Below are 25,375 nucleotides of genomic sequence, written 5' to 3' on the forward strand. Positions count from 1 at the left end.
TAGATAGATTGGTGAATGGATGGGTGGATGGGTGGATGGATAGATGAATGGGTGGGTGGGTGGATGGATGGATGGATGAGTGGGTGAATGGGTGAAAGGGTAGACAGATGGGTGTGTGGATGAATGGATGGTTGGATGGGTGGATGGATGAATACATGGGTAGGTGGGTGGTTGGATGGGTGGATGGAGAGATGGATGGGTGGATGGAATGGGTGGGTGGATGGGTGGATGTATAGATGAAGGGGTGGGTGGGTAGATGGATAAATGGGTGGATGGGTAGATAGATGGGTGGGTGGGTGGATGGATGGATGGGTAAATGGGTGAAAGGGTGGATGGATGGGTGAATGGGTGGCTGGGGGGCTAGCTAGCTTATTGGCTGACTGGTTGGCTGGATGCATGAATGGATAAATGGATAGATGGGTGAGAGGGTGGATGAATGAGTGGATGGGTGGATGGATAGATGGAGAGCTGGTGGGTGGATGGATGTGTGTAGGTAAATGAGTCTATTTCATGGCTTAGAAAAATTTCTATGATGAGACTCATCCCAGCTCAAGGACTTGAGGAAGCCCAACCTAATCATCTGTGATCAGGATACTCTTCTTGATCCCTCAACTATTGCCCAAGAGCCCCTTAGCCAGTCTGAATCATTTCTCCAAAGACCTATTGCTTAACCTTCTGGCAGCCCAGCTCTCCCTTTAATGGAATTCCCAAGTTTGGGAACTTCAGTTTTCAAACCCTTCCTGGGGCATGCACATTGTGTATTGAGCGACAGTGGCCCTGGGCTCACCCCTGGGGTGGATAGAAGAGAAGATTGTTCAGGGGATCCATGGAACCCTTTGCCTCAGGTAGCTTCTGTGTATTATTGGGGCTGAGGAAGGACAACGCCAGGAGTCCTGGTCCAGCCTAGAGCCATTCAGCAGAAGTTACCCCTGGTCATTCATTTGCATGTCAGTGCTGGGGAAAAAGTGGCAAGTAAAAGAAATGAAAATCTTGGATTTCACGGAGCTTATATTCTAACTGGGGGAAACAGATGTAAGCAAACAAATAAATAAACTGCATGATATGTCATATGGAAATTCATAATGAAGGAAAATAAAGTAGGGAAGAGAAACATGGGGGATATTTGCAACTTTAAATAGGGTGGTAAAAACTTGACATTGAATAAATAAATCCCTAATGCAGATGAGATGATGCCATGTAGACATCTGAAGGGAAAGCACTCCAAGTAAATGGAACAGCAAAGATAAACCTGGAATGTTGTTGAAACTTCAGGGAGGCCACTGTAGCAGAAGCAGCATGAGGTCAAGCAAGCCAGTAGGAGATACGGACAGAGCAGTGATGAGTCCTACAGGACCTTGAAGGTAGTTGAAGGTCTCTGGCATGTACTCTGAAAGAGACGGGTAGCTATTGGATGAGCAGAGAATGACATCGTCTAACTTACATTTTAACTAGATCACTGGGGTTGCTGTATTCAGGATCGATTATAGGGTAGAAGCAGGAAATCTGCTGGAAGGCTACTGCAATAGCCCTAGCATGAGATGAGAGTGGTCCAGACCAGGTTGGTAGAAGTGAAAGTGCAGAGATCCTCTATATCCATAGAGGCAAAGCCTGTGATTGAGGGCTTTGCTCAGGGACTTAGGCATACGTGGATTTTGATATATGCAGGAGTACTGGAACCAATTCCCCAAGGATATGGAGGACTGACTGTATGTGCATCCCTGGACATCCCTGGAGTAAAGCCAAAGGCCAAGAACTGTGATTCAGAGACCTGGGGCCTAGGGGAGCAGCCTAGGGTAAGAGTTGAGTGTTCTGGAGTCTGGGTTCAAAGCCCAGCCTCACTTCCTGGCAGTGTACTTTGGGCAAGTTATGGAACTACCCTCTGCCTCCCTTTCCCCTGAAAATTGGAGATGATCCCAATGTCATGGAATTATTATAAGGATGAACGAGGCAGTTCATGTAACCAGCTTAACACAGTGTCTGGCACCCAGTAAGGGCTTAGGAAGTGTTAACGGTCATTATCAGTTTCAGCCCTACTACTTATTAGGTTTGTAACTCTAGTGACTAGATGCACTCTCATTATTTTTCTTGTTCTGTCCCACTGTGACTCTAACAAAGACAAAAATCTGAAACCTGAGACTTTTTCCTCTCCAAGAGATCCTGCTGTCTTTTGGAACCAGCTCAGCACTCTAGAGGGAGAGGCTGCCAGGCTATTGCCAAGAAAACTTCAGCCTCAGAAGCAAGCTGATGAAACAGGGCTGCCCCAGGTCTAGATGATAAAGGTAAACACTGACTCCAGCATCCCGTATTTCCTCTTCCCTGGTATTCCAGCCAGGGCCCTACTTCCCCTCCCCCCATACCTTAACCTTGTCTTTCCTGATGCCTCCAGCCCTCCCAAAGCTCTGGGCTTTTGACCCTGCAGCCTGCCCAAGGCAGAAGGCTCCCTAGGAGGCTCCTCAGTCCAGGGAGATGACTCTAGTAACTGGAGAGACTGAATTCATCCTTCTTCCTATCTCTTCTGGAAAAACCCCGTGTGTGTGCCTTAATGTTTCCAGCTCATCGTGCAAATACCCTTACTCACAACTGAGTATCTGCACTGAAAGCTCACGCAAAGGAACATTGTAGCTCATTCTGGGCTGCTGGGTTTTGATCCAGCAGCTACCCGTATGAGGCTACCAGTATATGTGCAAGAGAGCTTGAGGGCACTCCTCCAGTTCTAGGTCATTCACAGGTGGGACTCTACCCTCAGAGAGCTGAGTGCTTTGACGCCACTGCTCTGGCCTCCTGCAGAATTGCTCCACTCTCTGTCCCCAAAGCCACATGCCTAGTCCATGTCAAAGGGCACCAGGGAAAATGGCCTCGCAGGCCTCTTAGGAGAGGCCAGTGCCTCCCGCCCCCAGATGAAGACCCATACAGAAATGTCTTTATGGAAGTCCAGACACGTTTTCCACATCTGGGAAGCAAGTGTGGAGCTGGGTGCGTGCTGTGGCCTGAGACGCAGAGTGAGGGCTTTCACGTCCACTGCCAGCTGTGCAGTCCCACACTGCCGTCTTCCCCTGAGCCTATTGTCCCCAGGCCCAGGGCCTCAGATCTCTGTCTGGAGACAGTTCTCCAGAGAGTAAATGTCTCTGGAATATGGGGTATGGGAGTAAGTGAGTAGGTCCCTGGTTGAGGGTGGGAAAGGAATCCCAGTCTTTAACTGCTCCTTAAACTTTCAACCCATCTTCCTGTTTTCAGCTTCTTCATTGTACTCCACCCTTTAGAGATTTCTGGCACTTCCAATCCTTAAGAAACTTCCTTCACGTTGGCTTCTCAGCCGCAGGCTAAGAGGTGTTAGTTTTCTTTTCTCTGCTAATCGGTTTCATCTCATCCATCCTCTTTCATCTTGCAACACTTTGTTGACATCTCTCATCGCCTAGGCCCAGTGGATTTAAGTGTTTCTGATTCTTTTGTGTTTCTTTAAGAGGAGCTTCCAGAACAAATGAGTTTAATCTCCGAATTTAAATGGAGCCATCTCCAGTTTTTAGTTCCTACGTCCTGGCTTTAGATAAATAAATAACTACAAATGTGTGTATAAGGATACTTTATGTATTATCATAAGCTACCTCAAACCCTTACAACCACAGATTTGGAAACATGTACCTAAAAACACATGTCTGACACATCTTCCATTTTTAACAAAACAGTTGCTACTGGTTTATTCAAAGGAAATAGAATGTAATAACGAGTTTCAGGTAGCACCGAGAAAGCAGAGACTACTCTTCACCCAATGGGAGCCTCCTGAAACCAGAGGCAGCCATGCTGTTTATGGAGATACAGGGGGAACAAAGAAGGTGGGATGAGGCCCCACACCAGTGCAGCCTTTCTGCGTTACAGGAGCAAGGACGGAGAACCAGAGAGGGCCTCTGACTCACTGAGGGTCACACAGGGGCAAGGCTGGGCTTGATCCTGGCTGTCTGATGGGGGCCCTCCACACCCTGGGTGCCCAGATGGGACCCCTCGGGAGCAGGCCTTGGGGCAGCAGTAGAGGAAGTGGGAGCAGGTGTGTGGTTGGGGAGAGGGGAGAGGGAGGGGGCTGGGAGTCTTGCCAAATTCATCAACCAGATTCCAACTCTGTACTTTTATAGGATGAGATGGCTTCTTTGGGCATCTTGACCAGGCTGGTCTTGAACTCCTGACCTCATGATCCACCCGTTTCGGCCTCCCGAAGTGTTGGGATTACAGTCATGAGCCACCGCGCCCGGCCTTTTTTATTTATTTTTTTCTTTTTTTGAGGCAAGGTCTCCTCTGCCGCCCAGGTTGGAGTGCAGTGGCACCATCATAGCTCACCGCAACCTTGAACTCCTGGGTTCGAGCAGTCCTCCTGCCTCAGCCTCCCAAGTAGCTAGGACTACAGGTGTACACCACTATGACCGGCTGATTTTTTTTTTAAAAAAGTATGTAGAGTCAGGGTTCTCACTGTGTTGCCCAGGCTAGTCTCAAGCTCCTAGCCTCAAGTGTTCTTCCAACAGCCTCTCAAAGTGCTGGGGTCACAGGCATGAGTGCTGAGATTACACTACACCTGGACAGGTTTTGCATTTCAATAAGTCTTCATACTCGTGGCAGGGCAGAAAGCAGGGCCAGGACTGAGGTGAGGCAAGCAAAGGCCCAGGGTGCAAAACATAAGAAGGCACCCAACCTCAAGCTCATGCAAATGCAGGGCTGGCACCTGAGAGTGAACTCCTCCTATCCTGGCCCCAGCAGAAAGCTATTCTTCTACCTATAGCTGCCCTGGAACTCTGTATCCCAACAGTCCTAATCCTGAGGCTGAGACCAGGCAGCCAGCATGGTGAGTGTGTACAGCTCCCTTTCTGGAAAAGGGCCTCCCTCAACCTCTCACCCCAATACCTCTTCTGCTAACATCCTGTGGTCCAGGATAGACAGTTTGTGCTGAAATGCCACCTCTCTCTGGCCAAGCCCCTCATTAGGGCTCAGGGTGAAGAAAACAAAGGAAGGGGAGGGTTCCGTCCCCCCAGCACCTCCTTTTCTTTTCCTGCAGTCCTTGCAAGAGCAGCTCATTCTCTCCCCACACCCCCTTGGGGATTGATGGCTCACATGGCTCGAAAGTTCTTCCTTATAAGGATGGCTTTGTGAGTGACAAGGTTTTATATCAGCTCCTTCTTTCCTCCCCTGATTCAGACACAGTCTGTATTAAAGAATGTTTGGAGAGAACAGTAATTATATTACTTTGGAGTAACTGCTAACAAAGTATTTCCAGATAAAAATCCCTCAGGGTCTACTTTAAAGAAGAGATAAGACTTATTTGCAATTAGCACAAGCTATTTACATACAAACTGTTGCACCGAAGTCTAAAAAACACTCTCGCTTTTAAGTAGGTTAAACAAAAGCCTTCTAATGTTGTTTTCTTGGTTCTTTGGCTAAACAACTCTTTACATCCAAAATTTTGGTACAAGCAAACTCAGCTCAGTCCAGGTACATCCTTTCTGGATATTGATTTGTGGAGTACAAATGGATGAGTTTGGACAGGGCTATGGGTGCCCTACTTCCTGAGGACCCTTGGTGTGTCCATCCTGAACAGGCACTCCCATTACTACCAGCCCCTTTTCAGAGCCTGGCACCAGGTATCAACCACCCACAGACATCCCCAAATGCCCTGAGCAAGGTTAAGATAAGGGAGTTTCAGGGAACAGATGGGGCCATCTCAGCCTTGGACAAAGGGATTAAATAGAGTCTCTAAGAAAGGAGATTTTGGACAGGAGGGCCTGGAGAGAAAAGTACATTTTAGTCCTAAATGTAGAAGGTAGAAGGGGTAGTTTTGGTAAGGGCACCTGAATGGTGTTGCAGGGGAGGTTGCTTATGAACAGGAGGGAAGATGGGTCTGTACTTCTAGCCTAGTGGCCTCAATGTGCCTTTTCTTCTAGAGTTTCCAACTGAATGCAGAAAAAAAATTTTTCTATCAGTGATTTGAGAAGTCTTGGTGCTGAGACCTCAGCCACTAGCCCCCTGCTAGACAGGGACTGCTGGTGGTTGACCATGGCAGGAAGTGGCCAGAGGAGAAGGGTAGATATTGATAAGGTCTGGGAAACCACCTAGGAAAAGGAGAGGGAGGAGAGCCAAGAGATCAAAGAGAAAGCCAACAGAAGGCAGGGTTTAAAACAAATAATTTCGTCATCATCTTAACAGCTAATATTTATATAATGCTCACTATATTTGAGACACATGTTAAGTGCTTACACATATTATGCTCATCAAATTCTCATAAAAGCCTATGCGGCAGATACCATTATTATCCCCATTTTATAGATGAAGGAGCCAAAGCACAAAGAGTTTAAGTAACTTGCCCAAAGTCAAGTCAGCAAGCAGCTAGCGCAGGAAGCTCAAGAGTGGGCTTTCCATCAAACGATATGTTCAACAGAAGCTCCATATTTAAAACAGACCAAAGAGTAGCTGCTGTGACTGGTTGCAGGACCAGGGTGGAAATCCCAGGCCACTCAGTGGTGGATAAGTGTGGGTAGAGACATGTTATTTGCCAGGTTGAAGACTGCTGAATAGGGCATGTAACTGAGGGTCAGAGGGAGTGAGGACAGGACAATGCCTGCAAGAGAAGGATCTTGTTTCCCACTTCCCAGGAGTGGGAGGGGCTTCCCATGGCCTGCAGAGCACTGGGGAGGAGAGAGAGGAAGGGGCCAGGTGTGAGGTTGCAGGTGATGGTGAGGATTGGGGGAGCTGTAGGGAGAAAAGTACTGGCTGGGAGGCACCCGAGAGTGTCTGGGAGTGAGATGAAGACAGATTTCACTCCTCCTTAACCTGAGGGGTCATTATGGTGACAGGAAGTCACAGGGCACATACGTGGATGTTTTCTGAGAACCTCGTTCTCCTGGGTGCTGCAATGGGAAAGGGGCGGGGACAGAGTCTAGGAAGACTGAATAAATTTTCATGTGTTGAGTGGACACAAAATCCAAGGAAAGAGAACTGCTGTTCTCGAATCCCTCTCCCTTCACCCCAAAAGCAGCCCAGACCTTTCCTCCCAGGATCACCTCCATCGTAAATGTTAACAGATTAAACAGACAAACGGATAATAGAGGGAGGTAGGAACTTGAAATAGAGACTTGTGGCATTTTAGAGTTGGAAGGAGCTTAGGCTACCATCCACACCAGCAGAGCCAGAGAAGAGAAATGTCATGCCACATTCACAGGACTGGCTGGGGTGAGCACATGGATCAAAAGAGATACAGAGAGAAAGGTATGGAAAACTACAGACTTAGGTTCCTCTCACTTGAACAAAAACTAAGAATTTAAACATTCATTAACCTTATGTAAACTATGGCCTTTACTTAATGCATCAATATTGGTCCATCAATTGTAACAAATGCTCCACATCAATGCAAGATGTTAATAATGGGATAAACTGGTGTGGAGATGACAGGATAGATGGAAATCTTTGTATTTTATGCTCATTTTTCTGTAAACGTAAAACTGCCCTACAAAATAAAATATATTACTTTTTTTTCAAAGTTCATTAGTGTGGGTTCTGTTTGCAGTTTTTCATTCACTGACCCCACACTTTTTGGAGGGCAGATTCTAGACAATGCAAAGAGCATGTGAGCATGGGCTCTTATAAGGAAATAGAAAACCAACCACCCATTGAAAATCAAGTTCCTTCTCTTTTATGGAGAATCCAAGTAGCCCTCCAGTTCAAACACTCATCTGAAGATTGATCAAAAATGGGAACTTTTGACCAGGCATGGTGGCTCACACCTGTAATCCTAGCACTTTGGGATTAAGCTGGGAGGATAACTTGAGCTCAGGAGATCGAGACCAGCCTGGGAAATATAACAAAACCCTGTTGCTACAAAAAATAAAAATAAATAAAAAAATTAGCCAGGCATCATGGCACACATACCTGTGGTCCCAGCTACTTGGAAGGCTGAGGTGAAAGGATGGCTTGGGTCCAGGAGGTTGAGGCTGCAGTGAGCCGTGATTGTGCCACTACACTCAAGAAAAAAAAAAAATCCCCTTTACAATTCATACCTAAAGGAAATAGGTGAATTAGATGGTTGGTCCACAGTCATAGAACAGATTATTTAAGAGACAAAGAGGTAAAAGAAAGAGATAAGAGAAAAGAAGGAGTGGGAGGGGGGAAGAAGAGGGTGAAAGAAGGGTAGAAAGGGAAGAGGAAAATAAGAGAAAAAGGAGAGAGAACGAGGCAAGTTGGTGAGAGCTAGATAGATAACTGATAGTGTCTCCTATCTTGGACAAAGACAGAGGCCTGGACAGGCTTCCTCTGACATGCCCTGGGTATGCACCAAAATAAACACCCAGCACGAGTAAGGTGTAGTTAGCAATGCAGTTCATTTTTATTAGTTATAAATAAAGTACAAAAAATCCACCAAAAGTGAATCTAAGCATTTACACAATTCCTAATGTCTCCGCCTTTTCATTGATGCACTATTGCTTTAATATTCATAATAAATATTCTTCTAGCTTTCTGCTATAAAATAGTCTATGTAGCAAAATGTTGCACAGCACAACAGAACAGAACAGCAGGAGGATTACAAAAAAGGACAATCAACACTGAGGATAATCCTTTCACTTACCAGGGGCAACCAAATTACCCCCTCAAGGGCTGGTGCGGCTGGCTCCATGGCTGAGAAATGAGCCGCATCCGAGGCCAGGGGTGGAGTGGGGGCAGAGGCTCAAAGGTGAGGGCACAGGCCAGCCAGGGCAAAGGGCCCCTTTCCTCTCTGACCCTGCAGAGCAGCGTAAGGCATGCCCGTCCAGGAGCCCTGCCAAGGACGTGGTGTCTGCCAGGCCCAGCAGTGTGGTGGTCATGCTCCCTCCAGTGTGGTGGAGGACTCCATGAGCTGTCCCCAGGGAAAGCAAGGCTCCAGGCTGGAGGCAAAAGGGGAAGCTGGGCAGGAAGGCCAGAGGGGCATCCATCGCTCAGCTGGGGCAGAGTTGAGGCTTTGGGGACCATACGCAGCCCGGTGCTCACACAGCCTCGCTGGGCAGTATGGCGAATCTCGGTCTCCACTTCCTCCCTCCACATCAGCACCTTCCCCATGGGGCCTCATCCCCACCAGATAAAGGCAGTGATGTAAAGAGGCAAGAAGGAGGATAAGCTGGGAAGGAGGGGAGGGAGAAGAGGCAGGAGAAAAGCAGACAGGCCTGGTCCCAGCTGACTCAGGGGGCTACTCTCAGGGGCGTGAACTCCCTCTCCCTCCTTTTGGCTCAGAGGCATCAGGCTCACAGCTGTGCCAGCCTTTGACGGTGGCTTCTCCATGTCCTCCCCCATTATTCCTCTACAGGGGCAGGGGGACTGGAGGCCCACTCCCAGTCCTCCATAGAAGCTCCTCCTGCCCACAGCCCCCAGGGAGCAAAGGCAGAGGGAGACGGACAGAGGAAATGCTGGGAGCAGAGACCTTGATTCCAAAATCTATGTCCCAATCTGTTTTTCATGGGAAGCATCTCAACAATGAAGGCTCTGGGAGATGATAGGATGGAGGTGCCAGTCCCAAACCCATAGTTTGGGGCTCCTTTCTGCCTACCCCATCCCTATCTCTAACAAGACATGGATTTCAGCTCACTCTCCAAATGACTGCCCAAGCCTTGTGAAAGGGCATGTCCCATGTGTGTTCACCTAACTCACCTCCCTGTCACCCACAGGATGCCACATATAACAGGACAGAAACCCTCCCAGAAATCAACTCTGAGCAAGCTCAGATAAATTCTCAGCTCACTCTCTCTATTCTTCTCTTCCTTCCTCTCCTTTTCTCCTCCCAATCCTTTCTCCCTCTTTCCCTCTTTTTTTTTTTTTTTTTTTTGAGACCGAGTTTCACTCTTATTACCCGGGCTGGAGTGTCCTGCCTTAGCCTCCCGAGTAGCTGGGATTACAGGCACCCACCACCACACCCAGCTAATTTTTGCCTTTTTAGTAGAGACAGGGTTTCACCATGTTGGCCAGGCTGGTCTCAATCTCCTGACCTCAAGTGATCTGCCCACCTCAGCCTCACAAATTACTGGGATTACAGGTGTGAGCCACCGCGCCCTGCCTTTTCTCCCTCTTTCTTCTCTCCTGAGAAGGTGAGACAGCATAGCACAGTGGTTTCCCACGGGATCTGTGTCATAATCTACTTGAATCCAAGGGACCCTAAAGATCTCCCAGTTCTCCTCACTCACCCCACCCAGAAAACTGAGACTCAGGGGCCAAGGGACTTGCTCAGGGTCACTGGGATGTCTATCATGGAGCAGATCTGAAAACCTGAGCCTCTCAGCTCCCCAGTCCAGGGCTCGTTCTAAGAAATCAGGCTTTTTGGCTCTCTGATATTCCTCTTGTCGTGTCTGGAGGACTCCAATTCTGGAGTTGGAGGCCAGGTGGAGACAGTGACCCCTAGTGCCCGAAGACTTTCCTCAGAGGATAGCGGCTGGGTGGGCTGAGGTTGTGGGAGGAGCGAGGGACTAGGAAAGGCAGGTTCATGCTGGAGAGGTGGGGTTGTGGGGAGAGGGGGGTGCCAAGGATAGCAAGTGAAAGGATTACCCCAGTCTGCTGACAAGTGCAAATTATATTTATATATGTGCTAAATACAGTCACTATATTGGAGTTTTTCACTAGATCACAGCATACAGAATCAAAGGTTTGCATTTCGTATGGAATGTATCCAAAGAGGCCAGCACCACGGTAGGACAGCTTGCAATCACACACCCTGATAGTTTGGACGAAATAAAGTTTGCAGAATTTTATTTAAATTTTTTTTGTATTCGTAGTTGTTTGTCATCGTACCAATGCATGCAAAGCATTCCACTCCCAGAAACAACGCCAAAATGAGGTAATAGGAGTAATAAAAAAAATTAGTATCCTTTCTAAATAAATAAATTATAATTAAAAATGCAAAACAACTATAAAAATAATTAAATAAGAACCCACGATATCTACAAGTTAGTCATAAATTATGATTGTTAAATATAAGGCATTTAAACTCACAAAACCCTGTAAACTAGCAACGTGCCATGTTTTTTGTTTTTTGTATTTTTTTTTTTTCATTTTTGTTTTTCTATCAGCTGAAATCGCTCTAGCATTTGCTCTACGCGCGCAGGAGATGAAACACAAGGGGGCCTGACAGACGTTGCTACAGCCCCACGCAGGGAGTGTTTGTCCCGCCGGCAGGCGGGGGGCTTAGGGGATTTCTTTAGGAAAAAAAGAAAAAAAGTCTGGTGCTTTTTTCTTTACCATTGAAAAAACTGTGCTTGTTCATTAGGCGTAAAGAGTTAAGAATACTTGCACGGAGGCTGGGAACATTTGCAGAAGAGGAGCTTGAGTCCTGCCACAGGTGGTGGCCAAGGGCGATAGGGGGCCGAAGGGGGTCCTGGCCAGGTGGAGGGGCAGCCCCTGCTCACCCTCTGCTTGCACCCAGCCAGGCTTGTGGTGTTGGGTTGATTGATTGGCATCCTCGGTGGACCCGCGGCGGCACAGCTGCAGCAGCGGCTAGGACGCCCAACTTAAACCCTGGGGCTGCTCTCACCCCAGAAGGCACTCATGCGTCTCAGTCAAGAAAGGGTCTGAGTCCCTTGAGTTGAGCAGGAGGAGGACTTACCAGTGGTCTCCCCTCCTGGAGGTGGTGGATGTGAGATGCTGAGGCCTGACCCTGCCTCTTCTCCACTCTTCCCAGACTCCCTGACCAGTGCCAGGAGCAGAAGCACAGATCCCGGCCCTCTCTTCTCCCCCAAACAGCTGCCGGGCTAAAGAAGTGGGAGCTGCAGGGTTCTGAGTGCCCCATCACCTCCTGTCCCCACCTGCAGTGGACAAGGTCCCCAGAGATGGGAAGGAGGGGGGGCTTCAGGGTTTAACCCCAAAGTAAGCAGCTTCCCTCTTACTTCTGGTGGTCCCCTCCCCAGTCCCTAATATTAGCCTGGGGCAGAGAATTGGGAGGGGAAGGGGACCAGGGCCCACTGACTCACTCAGTATGTGTGCCCCCAGCCCAGTCTGAAACAGAGTGTGTGCCCACAGAAAGTCCTTTTCAACAGTTGAGTGGGCACACAGCTCTGCCACCTTGAAGAAGATGTGTTGATGTTAGGGAGGATCACAAAGTGTGAGTGTCAGAAGAAAATTAGCAAGCATCCAATCCAACCTCCTTAGGTTGTAACTGAGGAAACTGAGGCCCAGAGAGACAAAGGGAAGTTTCTAGTGTTGCCCACTTTGTCAGTGAAGAGCCCAGACTGGAACCTGGGACACCAGCTCTAGTTCTATCCTGGCCTCTCCATTGACTCCCTCCCACTTGCCAGCCTTTCAGGCCAGTCTCAGCAGAAAGAATGAAAGACTGAGATTAAGAGAGGAATGACCTTCCTAGATCACCCTAGCTACCTCCAGGCCAAAGCCATCTTCCGATGAATTCTTGGTTTTCACCCAGCCATTGGAGAGAATGGGGCAGAATTCTCAACTTCCTGTGGCTATCAGTAACTAGCTTTCCCCCAAAATCCTGACTCAGATGTGCTGTCCCCACTGGTGGGATCTCCAGCCTTCAGCCCTGGAGACATTTTCATGCACTGGAGCTACTGAGTTGGACACTGTGATGCTCACTGCTGCTAACACTGAATCAGGTTATTCACCATTTTGGCAGCACTGGATGTGTCTTGTCTCCTCAGCTAGATTGCGAGCTCCTCAAAGCTATCGTCTCTCCCAGCGCCTGCACCGGTAGGCACTCAATAAAGATTTTATAGAACACCAAGATATTAGTGCTGGGAGAAACCTCCTACCAGGAGCCACTTCCCCCACTCTCTGCCTGCGGGTGGCCAGAGCAGCCATTCCCACATGAACCTATAGTGCTAGAAGGTCTTCCTCAAGCTAAGATCTGCCCGCCTGTTACTTTTACCCATTGGTACTGGTTTTATCCTTGTAGCAGCAATACAGACTCAAATTTCCTTCACTGTATGGAATTTCTTCAAATACGTGACAAGTATCCTGTCCCCCTCACCCCGGTCTTACTGATATGAGAGCATTGAGACTGGGTTAGGGATGGAGGTGAGGGGGAGATTTAGAGAGCAGTGCAAATGGGGGAATGGTCCGGGATGGGGCACAAAGGAAGGTGGCAGAATTCCAGCTAATCTGGTGTCATCCACATAGGGAGAAAGAAAGTTGGGTTTGGATTGGAATTTGGTGGATTTTCCCATCTCCATTCTTCTGTCCTCTTATCTCTCTGCTCCCTTTGGGGTTCAGGAAATTGTGAGGTGGTGCAGAAAGACACACTGTATCAGGTCTGTGTCTCCCAGTACGCCCATCCCGACACCCCACCAGGTTCTCAGAAGAGAGCATAGAACACACTGGACAGAGAATACGAATCCTCACAACATCTAGGTGAGGTAGCAGGACCAGAAATGGGTTTGCACTGTTATCTCTCCCCACTCAAAGGAGAAGGAAACTGAGGCACAGAGAAAGAAAGGGACTTGCCCAAGATTATCAAAGAGTCAGAGAAGGAGCCAGAGACCAGGGACACGGGGCCTCCCAAACCAAGCTGAGGGGCCTCCCAAACCCAGCTGATGTGGCCTCAGAGTCAGGGCCATCTCTGAGGGACTGTATCAGGACTGGAGACATCCCAGGGGATGCTCAGCTTCCTCCCCAAGGTCCGCGGTATTGACCTCAGCCCTGAGTGCTGGCTGAGAGCACTGTGGCCAAGACCAAGCGGCCATCACCTATGCTGTCTTATCTGCATCATCTGGTTAATTTTTTGCATAGGGAGGCAGTGGCTATGTTGCCTCTTTGTGACAGGCAAGAGCACAACCTAAAGGAAGGAGTTGGAGTAAGCATGGGCCTCTCCGCTCCCAGGAACACAGCGAGAAGCTGTAGCTGAGGGCTGAGCCCTCCCTGGTTTAGTGTGGAACTGGGTGGGGGTTATAACTGGGGTCATGCAGTTGAGCCCTGGGCCTGGGGAGCCCCGCCTAGATGAACTCTCCCTTCACCTACTGGAGCTCTGCTGCCTTCCCTCACCTCGGCTAAACCCTCAGAGGCCGGAATAAGACCCCATCAGCTCCTTTTCCAGCTCTCCCTCTCCCAGACCCCCTTCCACACTCCGTGCACTGTAAACATGAGAAAAACAAAAGCCAAGGTAAAAACAAAAACAAAAACGAAACGAGAACCCCCCTCCCGCCTCCCTAATTGGGTGAAAAACAAAATCCTTTTTCACCGTAAACAGAATTTGGCTTTTTTTTCTTCTACCTTTGATTCCTTTTTCCTTTTCTCTCATAAAGACGGGAAGATTGGGGCTGTCGTTGGTTCGGTCAGGCACCAAAACAAGAAACTCAATGAGAAATATTTGGTGCGAATTCGGTAATAGCGACATGTCCACCACAAGATGACTAGAGCACCACACACAACATTTTTCTTAAGCTAACATGCTCTGGCTGCCATCCACAGAAATAGCTAGAGACCCCTACATGGTTCCTACATGGTCGAGAGGTATATATACAATCCTTCAGAGGACAGGATTGAGGGGCCCATCTGTCAGCTAGTGCCTTCAGGATCCCACCTGGGTTCTCCGCAGCCTGGGCCCCTCCTTCCCGCCCTTGCGCTGGGCACGGCCAGCTCCCTCTCTCCTGCTCAGCCAGGCGGATGGGGACAGTCGCCATTCCGGAGAGGTGGGTCCTCCCCCACCCCCTCCTCTCCCTCGACACCGATACCACCAACTCCTCTTTCCACCAAATGTGCTTGCAGGCTTTTCCTCTACATCAAATGGCTCAGAAGGCAAAGTTTGGCTGCAAGGGCTATGGCCGTGGGGGGACCTGGTGAAGGAAATGGGGTGTCCACTGGCTAATTCCTCCCTCAGCTGTCGGCTCCCAGTTGTGTCTCAATGTCCACTCGGCAGATGGGGCATTTCTTGCTCATGGCGAGCCACTGGTCCACGCACAGTTGGTGAAAGAGATGCATACAGGGTAGGCGTCTGGAAGAGAGGAGGGAGAGTCAGGGGCCCTGCAGGAGTTGAGGGACAATGAGCAGACCAGGAGACACACACTTAGGACCCCTGGGAACTGCCCGGCTATGGAGGGAGGCTATGGCTGAGATGGGAAACTGTGAAGCCTCCACCAGGAAGCGCTTTCAGATGAACCTGAAACAAAGCCACAATTTTGTCTTAGACCCATTCAGACAGAACACCACACTGTTCTCTTACACTTTTCATTCTCTTACACTTTACACTCGCATCCACACCCGGTCATCACACATCTAGAACATTTCATACCCTACCTTCCCAGGGCAACCATGAAGCACATTATAGCACACTTGGCACACACATGCACAAGCAAACAAGCACCCCCACTCTCAGACACACGGCGCAGTGATTGGTCACCAATACCTATAAGAGAGGGGAGAGGGAATCAAAATGGCGGTCTCCTACCTCACATCTTCTCCATCTTCCAGCATAGACAGACAAATTGTGCATTTCTCATCTGTGTCTGACTCCTCCCCCTCATCCTTCTTGCCCTTGCCATCCTGGGGTCTTCGCTATGAGAAGCAGAGAGAGGAGTATTCATTACCTGGGCAGACTCACCTGGTGGCTGTTGGCTTTCACCTACAGGCTGCTCTTCCCCTGGGAGTCAGGTTTTTTAAAGTTTGTTTTTGTTTTTGAAATGGATTCTTGCTGTGTTGCCCAGGCTGGAGTGCAATAGCATGATCTTGGCTCACTGCAACTTCCACCTCCTGGGTTCAAGGGATTCTCCCACCTCAGCCTCCCAAGTAGCTGGGATTACAGGCACCTGCCATCATGCCTGGCTAATTTTTGTATTTTTGTAGAGACAGGGTTTCACATGTTGGTCAGGTCTTGAATTCCTGAGCTCAGGTGATCTGCCTGCCTTGGCCTCCCAAAGTGCTGGGATTACAGGTGTGAGCCACCGTGCCTGGCCATAAAGTTCTTTCTTTTTTTTTCCTTTTTTTGAGACGGAGTCTCACTCTGTTGCCCAGGTTGGAGTGCAGTGGCGCAATCTCGGCTCACTGCAAGCTCCGCCTCCTGGGTTCACGCCATTCTCCTGCCTCAGCCTCCCGAGTACCTGGGACTACAGGCACCCGCCACCATGCCCGGCTAATTTTTTTGTATTTTTAGTAGAGACGGGGTTTCACCTTGTTAGCCAGGATGGTCTCAATCTCCTGACCTTGTGATCCGCCCGCCTCGGCCTCCCAAAGTGCTGGAATTACAGGCATGAGCCACTGCGCCCAGCCAAAGTTCTTAAGTAATACCCAGAACTCCTTCCCACCTACTCTTCTGCAGCAAGGGGAGTAGGAAGAGGTCAAGTAGACATCATTTTTGCTGTCCCAGGCACTTTCAAGGGATACAGAGCTTAGAAAGAAATTGGGTTCCTAACGAATCGATCCTTTGCAAAGCTATAACTGTAAACAGTTTCCCTTTTCTGGTCCCTTCACACCATCCACTCCCCCTCAACACCCTTTACAACCTAGATTCCTGCCTTCAGGTTTCTCCCTCCACTTTCAGGCCCAGCAGGCTTCATTTATTCTTTCAGTCAACCACTGTTGACTCATTTATTCACTGATAACTACATGAAGACATCAACTCTTACAAACTGTAGCCATTTTTATAAACTATTTATATTGTGGGATTTATCAAGTTCACTTAAGACAGGCACTATTGTAGAGCAATCATGAAACACTGTTTATACTTGTTGACTTCCCTTGTACTGTTTTTAATTTTATGCTAATTATTTGAAAATAGTTTACTATTATGCAGAAGCCATATGTAGAATCATTATGTAGTTTACCATTATGTAAAGTCTCAAGTTCAGATGGCATGGACTCGTGGCTTACTCTTCTTTAAGCCCCATAGTTGGTCACTTACAAAGCGTATTAGTACTTGGTAAATATTTTGGGAAGAAGAAATCTAATCAGTGAGTGAAATCAGCCCACTTTTCATTTCACATCTTCCCACTGTGCCATGAAACAGTCTAACAATAACCATAAGAGGAAAATTACCCATTCTGTCCCTCTCCAGAGACAGGCTGACTTCAAGGTCATTTTGCAAAGAGAAAAATCTGAAGAGTCACAAGATGAAGACTACCCAGAGAATGACTGCGGGGCAAGGCCCAGATGCCAAGTCTCCCTTCTCTGGCCCCTGGTCCTAAACTCTGGAGATCCTGAGTCTGATTTAGTCTGGGGAATACTGTAACCTCACTGGAACACACAAGAAAATCTATTTGTTCTGCTTTCTGCCTCACTGTGCCCTATATACTCCACTGCAAACCCTGCTGGGCTTCTGTAATAAGTTTTCCCTTATCTAGAATCCAGAAAATCAGAATTACACCCATAGTTCCGTATAATTGTCATGGCTTTTGAGTATGAATAGAGTCATGATGATCTGCCTGCTTAAGAGTCCAGCTGTGTTTGCTGGAAGAGTGGCCTTCATTTAGCTGGCCCTGCTAGAAAAGGGAGGTCCAATAAAATGTATTGGTAAGAGTCACCTATTTGTCTACTTTCTATTATTTTTTGCCATCATTATTCATGATTTTCCTTTTATAGTTAGTAATTTTAGCTTAATATTACCCTGTTTTGCTGTCTAATCTATATATCTTCTCATTTCATTAACCTTCTCTTTAACTTTTTTTTTTTTTTTTTTTTTGAGACGGCCTTGCACTCTTGCCGAGGCTGGAGTGCAATGGTGTAATCATGGCTCACTGCAGGCTTGACCTCCCAGGCTCAAGCAATCCTCCCACCTCAGCCTCCTTAGTGGTTGAGACTACAGGTGCACACCATCATGACTGCTAATTTTTCTTTTTATTGTAGAGACAAAATCTCTCTGTGATGTCCAGGCTGGTCTCAAACTCCTGGGCTCAATCTATCCTCCTCCCACAGCTCCCAAAGTGCATGAGCTAGTGCTCCCAGCCCCCTTTTAACTACGATGTTATTGATGTTAATTTTATGTGTTGCTTTCATATCTCTTTCTAGTTCTTATTCTTGGCATATTTTTCTATTTTGACTCGGTATTTTCTATATTTTTATTCTTACATCATTATTTTAAAGTATATTTTTATTATATATAATTACACTCTCAATTTAAATTTTTAAGGTGTTTTTTCTTCTTTATTGTCTTTTTCACTTGTGTATAATTTTTAAGGGTTTTTTTCCACATTTTATTTGGTTCCTAACTTTTGTCATTTCTTATTTTTAATTCATTTTTTTTCTTTTTAATAATATTTTTATTCCCTTCTTTTCATTCTCCTTTTTACCTGAGCCCTTTATCTACTTGATTCAGTCCATTTCCCCTTTTCATTCTTAGCATTGGTTCTCTTCACAATTTCCTTGTGCCTTTTGAAGTGACAGCAGGTGAAGTGTGCATCCCTGGTAGGAGTAAAAACCCCCTGGTCCAGGACACAGGTGCTGCTCCTGGACTCAAATACACCACTCATTTCCTTCTATGTTCTTCTCCAATAGCTTAAAACTCTCTCTCTCTCTCCAGAGAATGATCATTTTCCCCATGTAGACGACATCCTTATTTACTGAAATGCTGCCATTTCCTCTATTAGCACACTAGCCAAGGTCTGATACATAGTAGGTACCCAATAACTGCAGTCAAAATCATTTATGAATAAATCCAATGCCTTGAGAGGAGCTGCCTATACTGATTCATGGTCTTTGACATTGACACCACTAGCACATGGGCTAGGGGAAAGCCTATGAGAAAGCATCAAGGTAGCAGCAGCTTACCATTCCTGGGCACTTAGTAGGTACCAGGCACTGTGCCAAGCTGTTCAGGTGCATCATCCCATTGAATCCCCACAGCACCCCGTATGGTAGCTACTAATGAGATCACTCCCATTTCACATTTTTAAAGGGGGAAGTGGACAGGGAGGGGCCAGAAAAGCCAAGCAAGTTGTCCAAAGTCACGGAGCTATAAGGGGTAGAATGGAGAGTCAAAATTGGCTCTAACTCTAAGAGTGCTCTCGACCAATGCACCCTAGGGTCTCAAGATGGTCTCTGGCTTGACCATGATGAGGACAGTCCTCCTCTAAGATTCTTGCTTTTAATTTCCCCTGGGAAGGATGAATGTTTTAAAAATGTATTAATATTTATTTATTTATTTATTTTTATAATAAATGTTATTTTGTAGAGCAGTTCTAGTTTACATAAAATTAAGCAAAAACAGACTGGGCATGGTGGCTCATGCCTGTAATCTCAACACTTTTGGAGGCCAAGGCAGGTAGATCACTTAAGGTTAGGAGTTCAAGACCAGCCTGGGCAACACGGTGAAACCGCATCTCTACTAAAAATATAAAATTAGCCGGGTGTAGTGGCACATGCTTGTAATCCCAGCTACTTGGGAGGCTGACGTGACAGAACTGCTTGAACCCAGGAGGCAGAGGTTGCAGTGAGTCAAGATCATGCCACTGTGCTTCAGCCTGGGCAACAGAGCAAGACTCTGTCTCATAATAATAATAATAATAAGCAAAAAGTACAGTGTTTTCCCATATACCCTATACTCCCAACACACACAGTTACTATTATTAACATCTTGCATTAGTGTGGCACCCTTGTTATGATCAATGAACCAGTATCAATAGACTATTAACTGAGGTTCCTTAGTTTACATTAGGGTTTGCTCTGTGTTGTACCATCCTATCAGTTTTGACAAATGCATAATGTCATGTATCCACCGTTAGAGTATGATACCAAATACTTTCACTGCCCTGAGACTCCCCTATGCTCCACTCATTCATTCCTCTCTCCCTCCCCACTAGCAACCACTGATCTTTTTATTGTCTCCATAGTTTTGCCCTTTCCAGAATGTTATATATTTGGAAACATACAGTACACAGCCTTTTTGGGCTAACTTTTTTTTTTTTTTTTTTTGAGACAGAGTCTCGCTCTGTCACCTAGGCTGGAGTGCAGTGGCCGGATCTCAGCTCACTGCAAGCTCTGCCTCCCGGGTTCCCGCCATTCTCCTGCCTCAGCCTCCCGAGTAGCCAGGACTACAGGTGCCCGCCACCTCACCCGGCTAGATTTTGTAATTTTTAGTAGAGACAGGGTTTCACCATGTTAGCCAGGATGGTCTCGATCTCCTGACCTCGTGATCCACCCGTCTCGGCCTCCCAAAGTGCTGGGATTACAGGCTTGAGCCACCGCGCCCGGCCGGGCTAACTTTTTTACTTAATAATTCCTCAGTGCATTTCTGGTTCCAACATGTCTTTTCACGGCTCAATAGCTTATACTTTTTCTTTCTTTTTTTGATACAGGGCCTTGCTCTGTTGTCCAGGCTAGAATACAGTGGTGCAATCATAGCTCACTGCAGCCTTGAACTCCTGGGTCAAGTAATTCTCTTGCCTCAGCCTCCCAAGTAACTAGGACTACAAGTTCATACCACCAGCCCAGCTAACTTTTTAAAATTTTCGTAGAGATGAAGTGTCACTATTTTGCTCAGGTTGGTCTTGAATTCCTGACTTGAAGTGATTCTTCATCTTTAGCCTTCCAAAGCACTGAGATTACAGGTGCAAGTTACTGTGCCCAGTCCTTATTTCTTTTTATTGCAGAATAATATTCCATTATCTGGATGTGCCACTGTATGTTTATCTATCTTTCACCTATTGAAGGACATCTTGGTTGCTTCCAAAATTTTTCATTTATTTGAATTTAAAAAAAATTTAAACTCAGGTTTCTGAGCTGTAATCATGTCCTAGATTCCTAGTTCTTAACCCTGGAGATTCTACCTCTATGGACTTAGGATAAAACCTGTGACTCTGTGGCTTTAAAAGCTCCCCAGGTGATTCTGACACTCAGTCAGATTTGAAAACCTCTGCTTGGAAGCCTTAGTTTCTCATTGGTTCACATGTGAGATTGGACATGGAATTATTTTCTAAGACAAATATTAGCCTTCTGTGCAGGTATCCCCTTGGCCCATCTCATTTAGAGACAAGTATTTATGTGCCTGACACCTATAAATGTATACATGTGTAATATACCCAATGGCAAGTCCACATGCACACGTGCATACCCAGCTCTCCTCCTTTACTGAGAGGCCTCCCATCTTCCCTCCTGGCCACACCTGGCACAAAAAAGTAACATGACCCTGGGAAGTTTTCACAGCCTTAGAACATCTAACCAGAGCAAAGGTTTCTAGATTCTGGACTGCACCCCTCTGTGAACAACCAGATCAGAGTCAATTAGACAACCCCCCTGCCCCATTCCCTGACTATGCAGGCTGGCCTGCTGGCAGACCCACCTTCTTATACTTGTGGGGGAAGGTGAACCTCTCAATGGTGTTCTGTACAGCTCCCCGAGTCACATTACCCAACCTGTCCTCGAGCTGCAGCAGCTCCTGGAAAGAGAAAAATGTGCACATGTGTGCTCAGCATGTATAAATGCCCACATGCACACAGGATATGGATTGGGGAGCTGGAAGACATGAGCAGGAAGCATTCACATAGCTATCAGGAAGAACTCATCTGATGCTGAAAGACTGCAATATCTCTACCGGCTCTCCCTTCTTCTCTCTCTTACTCTTAACCCTGAAGCTTCCTGACAACCATACCCTACTCACCAGCAGAGGTGGGGAGGGAAAAGGGATGATAAACAATAATGGCATCTCCACCAGCCCAGTTGGTACCAGACAGAGCAACATACCTCATAGCTCTCCCGTACGGCGGAGGTGTGTCTGCTGGGATTTAGTCCCTGGAGAGCAAGGAAGTGAAGCTGAGGATAAGGGTAGTTTCGGATTTCATGGACAACCTGTTGGGGAGAAAATGCCTTGGATAGAGCAAGGATTCAAGGTTTCTCCATAAGTCCAGCATGCAACTTCTCTGCCTATAACCCACTCAGTACACCCTGAGATGCTGTGGGCAGAAGTATTGTCTTTCCCTCTCTTGTGTCCCTTTTCTCTCACCAAGAACCAAGCTTTGCCTGGACAAGCCCCAGAAGTAATAACAGAATTAATAAAGTGACAACTAACCTTCATGGCAGGCACTGTTCTAAGCACTTTACATGACTAATTGAACTATCTCACCTAATCTATAATGTGGGTGCTATTACTATCCCCATTTTATTGATGGGGTAAATGAGGTACAATAGATTATGTAATTGGCTCAAGTTATGCAACCAAGGGACAGAACCAGGATTTCAAACCCAGGCAGTTGGGTGGCAGAGTCCATTCCCTTCACCTTTTGTTTTAGTTCATTCTCACGCTACTATGAAGAAATACCCAAGAATGGGTAATTTACGAAGAAAGGAGGTTTAATTGACTCACAGTTCCGCATGGTTGGAGGGCCTCAGGAAACCTACAGTCATGGTGGAAAGCACCTCTTCACAGGGCAGCAGGAGACAGAATGAGTGCCAAGCGAATGGGGAGGTCTCTTTTAAAACCGTCAGATCTCATGAGAGCTCACTCACTATCATGAGAAAAGCATGTAGGAAACTGCCCCCACATGATTCAATTATCTCCACCTGGTCCTGCCCTTGACATGTGGGGATTATTACAACTCAAGGTGAGATTTGGGCGGGGATACAGAGCCAAACCATATCACCCCTACTCTGCACTGCCTCCAAGAGCAGTTTGATGGTTAAAGGCTTGGGTTAGTGTTGGCACCAAGGTGGGGGCACAAAATTAAAAGGGCCACCAAAAGCCTCAGTAATCAAGATCAATAATATTTCAATGTAATGTTTTTTAAAGTCAAATAAATGCAAAAAACCTCCATGCTGAGCAAAATGTCAGTATTTTAAATAAAGAGAGTCTGACTCTGTTCTTGCATGGCCTGCCTCACTCACCTCTCCTTTACCCTGGCTATGAGTCAGAGAGGAGTTTCCATCACAGCTCCTCCACTTTCTCACTGTATGTCTCAGGGCCAGTTACTTAGCCTCTCTCTTCCTCAGTTTTCCAATCTTTAAAATCAGGATGATACTCTTTTGTGGGAGTTTTTGAGAGGATTAATGGGATAATTTATATGAAGTGCTTACAACAGTGCCTGGCATGTAGTAAGTGCTCAATAAATGTTTGCTTCTTTATTCTTAAGAGATGGCGCTTCACACACAAAGCATGGACCCTCAGAGCTTACAAGGACTCCAAAAATTACTCATGCAAGCTCCTTATTATACAAAAAGCAGACTGTGAGGAACTGAGTGGTTAGTGACAGAGACAAGGGTTGGAAGGTAGAATTATGCTTTAGGGCAGCAAAGTGAAGCTACCTGGAAATAAGATTTTCAATCAAGCTTTTGCAGCTTTCATGGAATATCTTCATTTTAATTCCATGCAGCTTGCAATGTCAGGAGCCCAAAGGCCCCCAAGCCCAGCCTGACCCATGATTCAGCACTCTGCAGCCACAAGAAGGCCTGTCCTCTGAAAAAGGCAGAACTGGATCTGCAGGCTAGGCCCAGCTCCCGCTGGGATCTCTTTTGATCCTCACACCAACCCTGTGAGATGGGCAAGACAGGCATCTTCATTTCCATTTCACAGATTAGTAAAGCCAAAGCCCAGGGAGGTACTGACCACAGGAAACTAAATGAGGCCATATGAGGTGCGAGGTCTACTCTGCCTGATCTTAGCCCTGAGCCTTTTACCCACAGACCACACCTTGCCATGCTGCCCCTTTCCACTCCTCCGGTGCCCACTCCTGCTCCCCTCAGCAGAACCAGTTTCTGGTCCAACAGGTCCCCTTTCATTCTCCATCAAGCCAGAGTGCGAATAGGAGCTGGGAAGAGAAGGGAGCTGTTGGTCTGCCAGGGAGCCAGGATACGAGAAGGCCAGGGCACAAGGGAGTCAGGGCATGGGGAGCTGATACACAGGTGAGCTGGGTCATGTGGAAGCCGGGATATAAGGGAGACAGGGCACAGGGGAGTCAGGGCATAGGGGTTGATGCACAGGGGAGCCAAGTCATGTAGGAGCTGGGGCACAGGGGAGCCAGGATACAAGGGGGCCAGGGCACAAGGGAGTCAGGGCATAGGGGATTGATACACAGGGAAGCCAGGTCATATGGAATCTGGACTGCAGGGCAGCCAGGATATAAGGGGGTTGGGGTACCGAAGAGTCAGGGTATAGGGGCTTAATACACAGTGGAGCTGGGTCATATGGAAGCTGGGGCACAGGGGAGCCAGGATACAAGGGGGCCAGGGCACAGGGGAGTCAGGGGATAGGGGATTGATACACAGGGCAGCAGGGTCATGTAGGAGCAGGGGCACAGGGGAGCGCAGGCCTCAGACCACCACTGGCACTCAATAGGCACAAGGGAGTCCATTTTCTTTCACTTACCATCTGCGTGGAGGAGGAGTTTCTGGGAAAGTGGTGCATTCGAGGAGTCGCTAGGTAATGCTGATAGTGCTGTGGGATGGGCCGCACCTGGAACTGAGCAGGACTCAAGCCAGCGTCCACACTGAGATCCCTGCAGGGAAACAGCCTCGGTGAACCATAGGGTGATGTGATTTAGCCATCAGGTTACAGAAGGGACCTCAGACATCAAGCCTATGGAGCAGAATCGGAGTGACACACTGCCAGAGCTGCAAGGGACTTTACGTCTCCCAGCCTTTCCTCTCGCTTTAGAGGGAAGGAAACGGAGACCCAGAGAAGGAAGGGACTCTGCAAGGTCTGAAGGAGCTAGAGCAATCCAGGCTCTAGGAGACTTCTTTAAACTAGGGGACCAAAGCTCCCTCCTAAGACAAAGTCTGTCTCTGAGAGGAATGCTGAAAGAAAAATCTAAATCGAGCAAGCCAGAGACACCAAGTAAGGGAAAGACAAGGTTCAGATAAAAGTGGAAGAGGGAGCCGAGGCTGTATTTTTACCACTTTGAGAAAACGAGAGAGACCTCTACACCTAGACCTACAGGCATCCCACTCCTAAAAATATAGGAAAATTCATTTTGCTCAAAAACAAATTGATTGATGAATTGCACTGAGGATGAACCAATGGCTAATTTGGAAAATGGTCAATTTCAGATCTGGAGAGAAAATGTATAAGATGAGATGGAAACATCTTGTCATAACTGGAAACAAGAGAGCTATCAAAACACTACTAGGATGATGGCAAAAGGGCTCAGAAGCCATCCTGAAGAGGCTTCCACTGGCCAGAGTTAGGACAATGTGCAGGCTGACAAGCATAACTGCAGGAGAAATGGAAATAAATAAAAATTGTTTAGGCCGGGCACAGTGGCTCAAGCCTGTAATCCCCGCACTTTGGGAGGCCGAGACGGGCAGATCATGAGGTCAGGAGATCGAGACTATCCTGGCTAACACGGTGAAACCCCGTCTCTACTAAAAAATACAAAAAACTAGCCGGGCAAGGTGGCGGGCACCTGTAGTCCCAGCTACGTGGGAGGCTGAGGCAGGAGAATGGAGTAAACCCGGGAGGCGGAACTTGCAGTGAGCTGAGATCTGGCCACTGCACTCCAGCCTGGGCGACAGAGCAAGACTCCGTCTCAAA

General features: G+C 47.5%; 1 protein-coding gene across 3 annotated transcripts in view; it reads right to left on the reverse strand.

Annotated features, from left to right (window-relative positions):
• Positions 1-10,717: 10,717 nt before the first annotated feature.
• RNF165 (ring finger protein 165) overlaps positions 10,718-25,375 on the reverse strand; it is a 126,678-nt gene continuing 112,020 nt past the window's right edge. For 2 of the 3 annotated variants that reach the window (XM_023207608.1, XM_023207606.1), the window contains 5 exons: positions 24,212-24,341; positions 21,598-21,702; positions 21,197-21,292; positions 15,377-15,483; positions 10,718-14,923 (listed from right to left, as the gene is read on the reverse strand). In XM_023207608.1, coding sequence (XP_023063376.1) covers positions 14,806-14,923; positions 15,377-15,483; positions 21,197-21,292; positions 21,598-21,702; positions 24,212-24,341 — 556 coding nt within the window. In that variant the 3' untranslated portion in view covers positions 10,718-14,805. The remainder of the gene's footprint in view (positions 14,924-15,376; positions 15,484-21,196; positions 21,293-21,597; positions 21,703-24,211; positions 24,342-25,375) is intronic. The other variant, XM_023207607.1, reaches the window with a different exon arrangement.

Source organism: Piliocolobus tephrosceles, chromosome 18 (assembly GCF_002776525.5).
Source record: "Piliocolobus tephrosceles isolate RC106 chromosome 18, ASM277652v3, whole genome shotgun sequence".
Taxonomy (NCBI): domain Eukaryota; kingdom Metazoa; phylum Chordata; class Mammalia; order Primates; family Cercopithecidae; genus Piliocolobus; species Piliocolobus tephrosceles.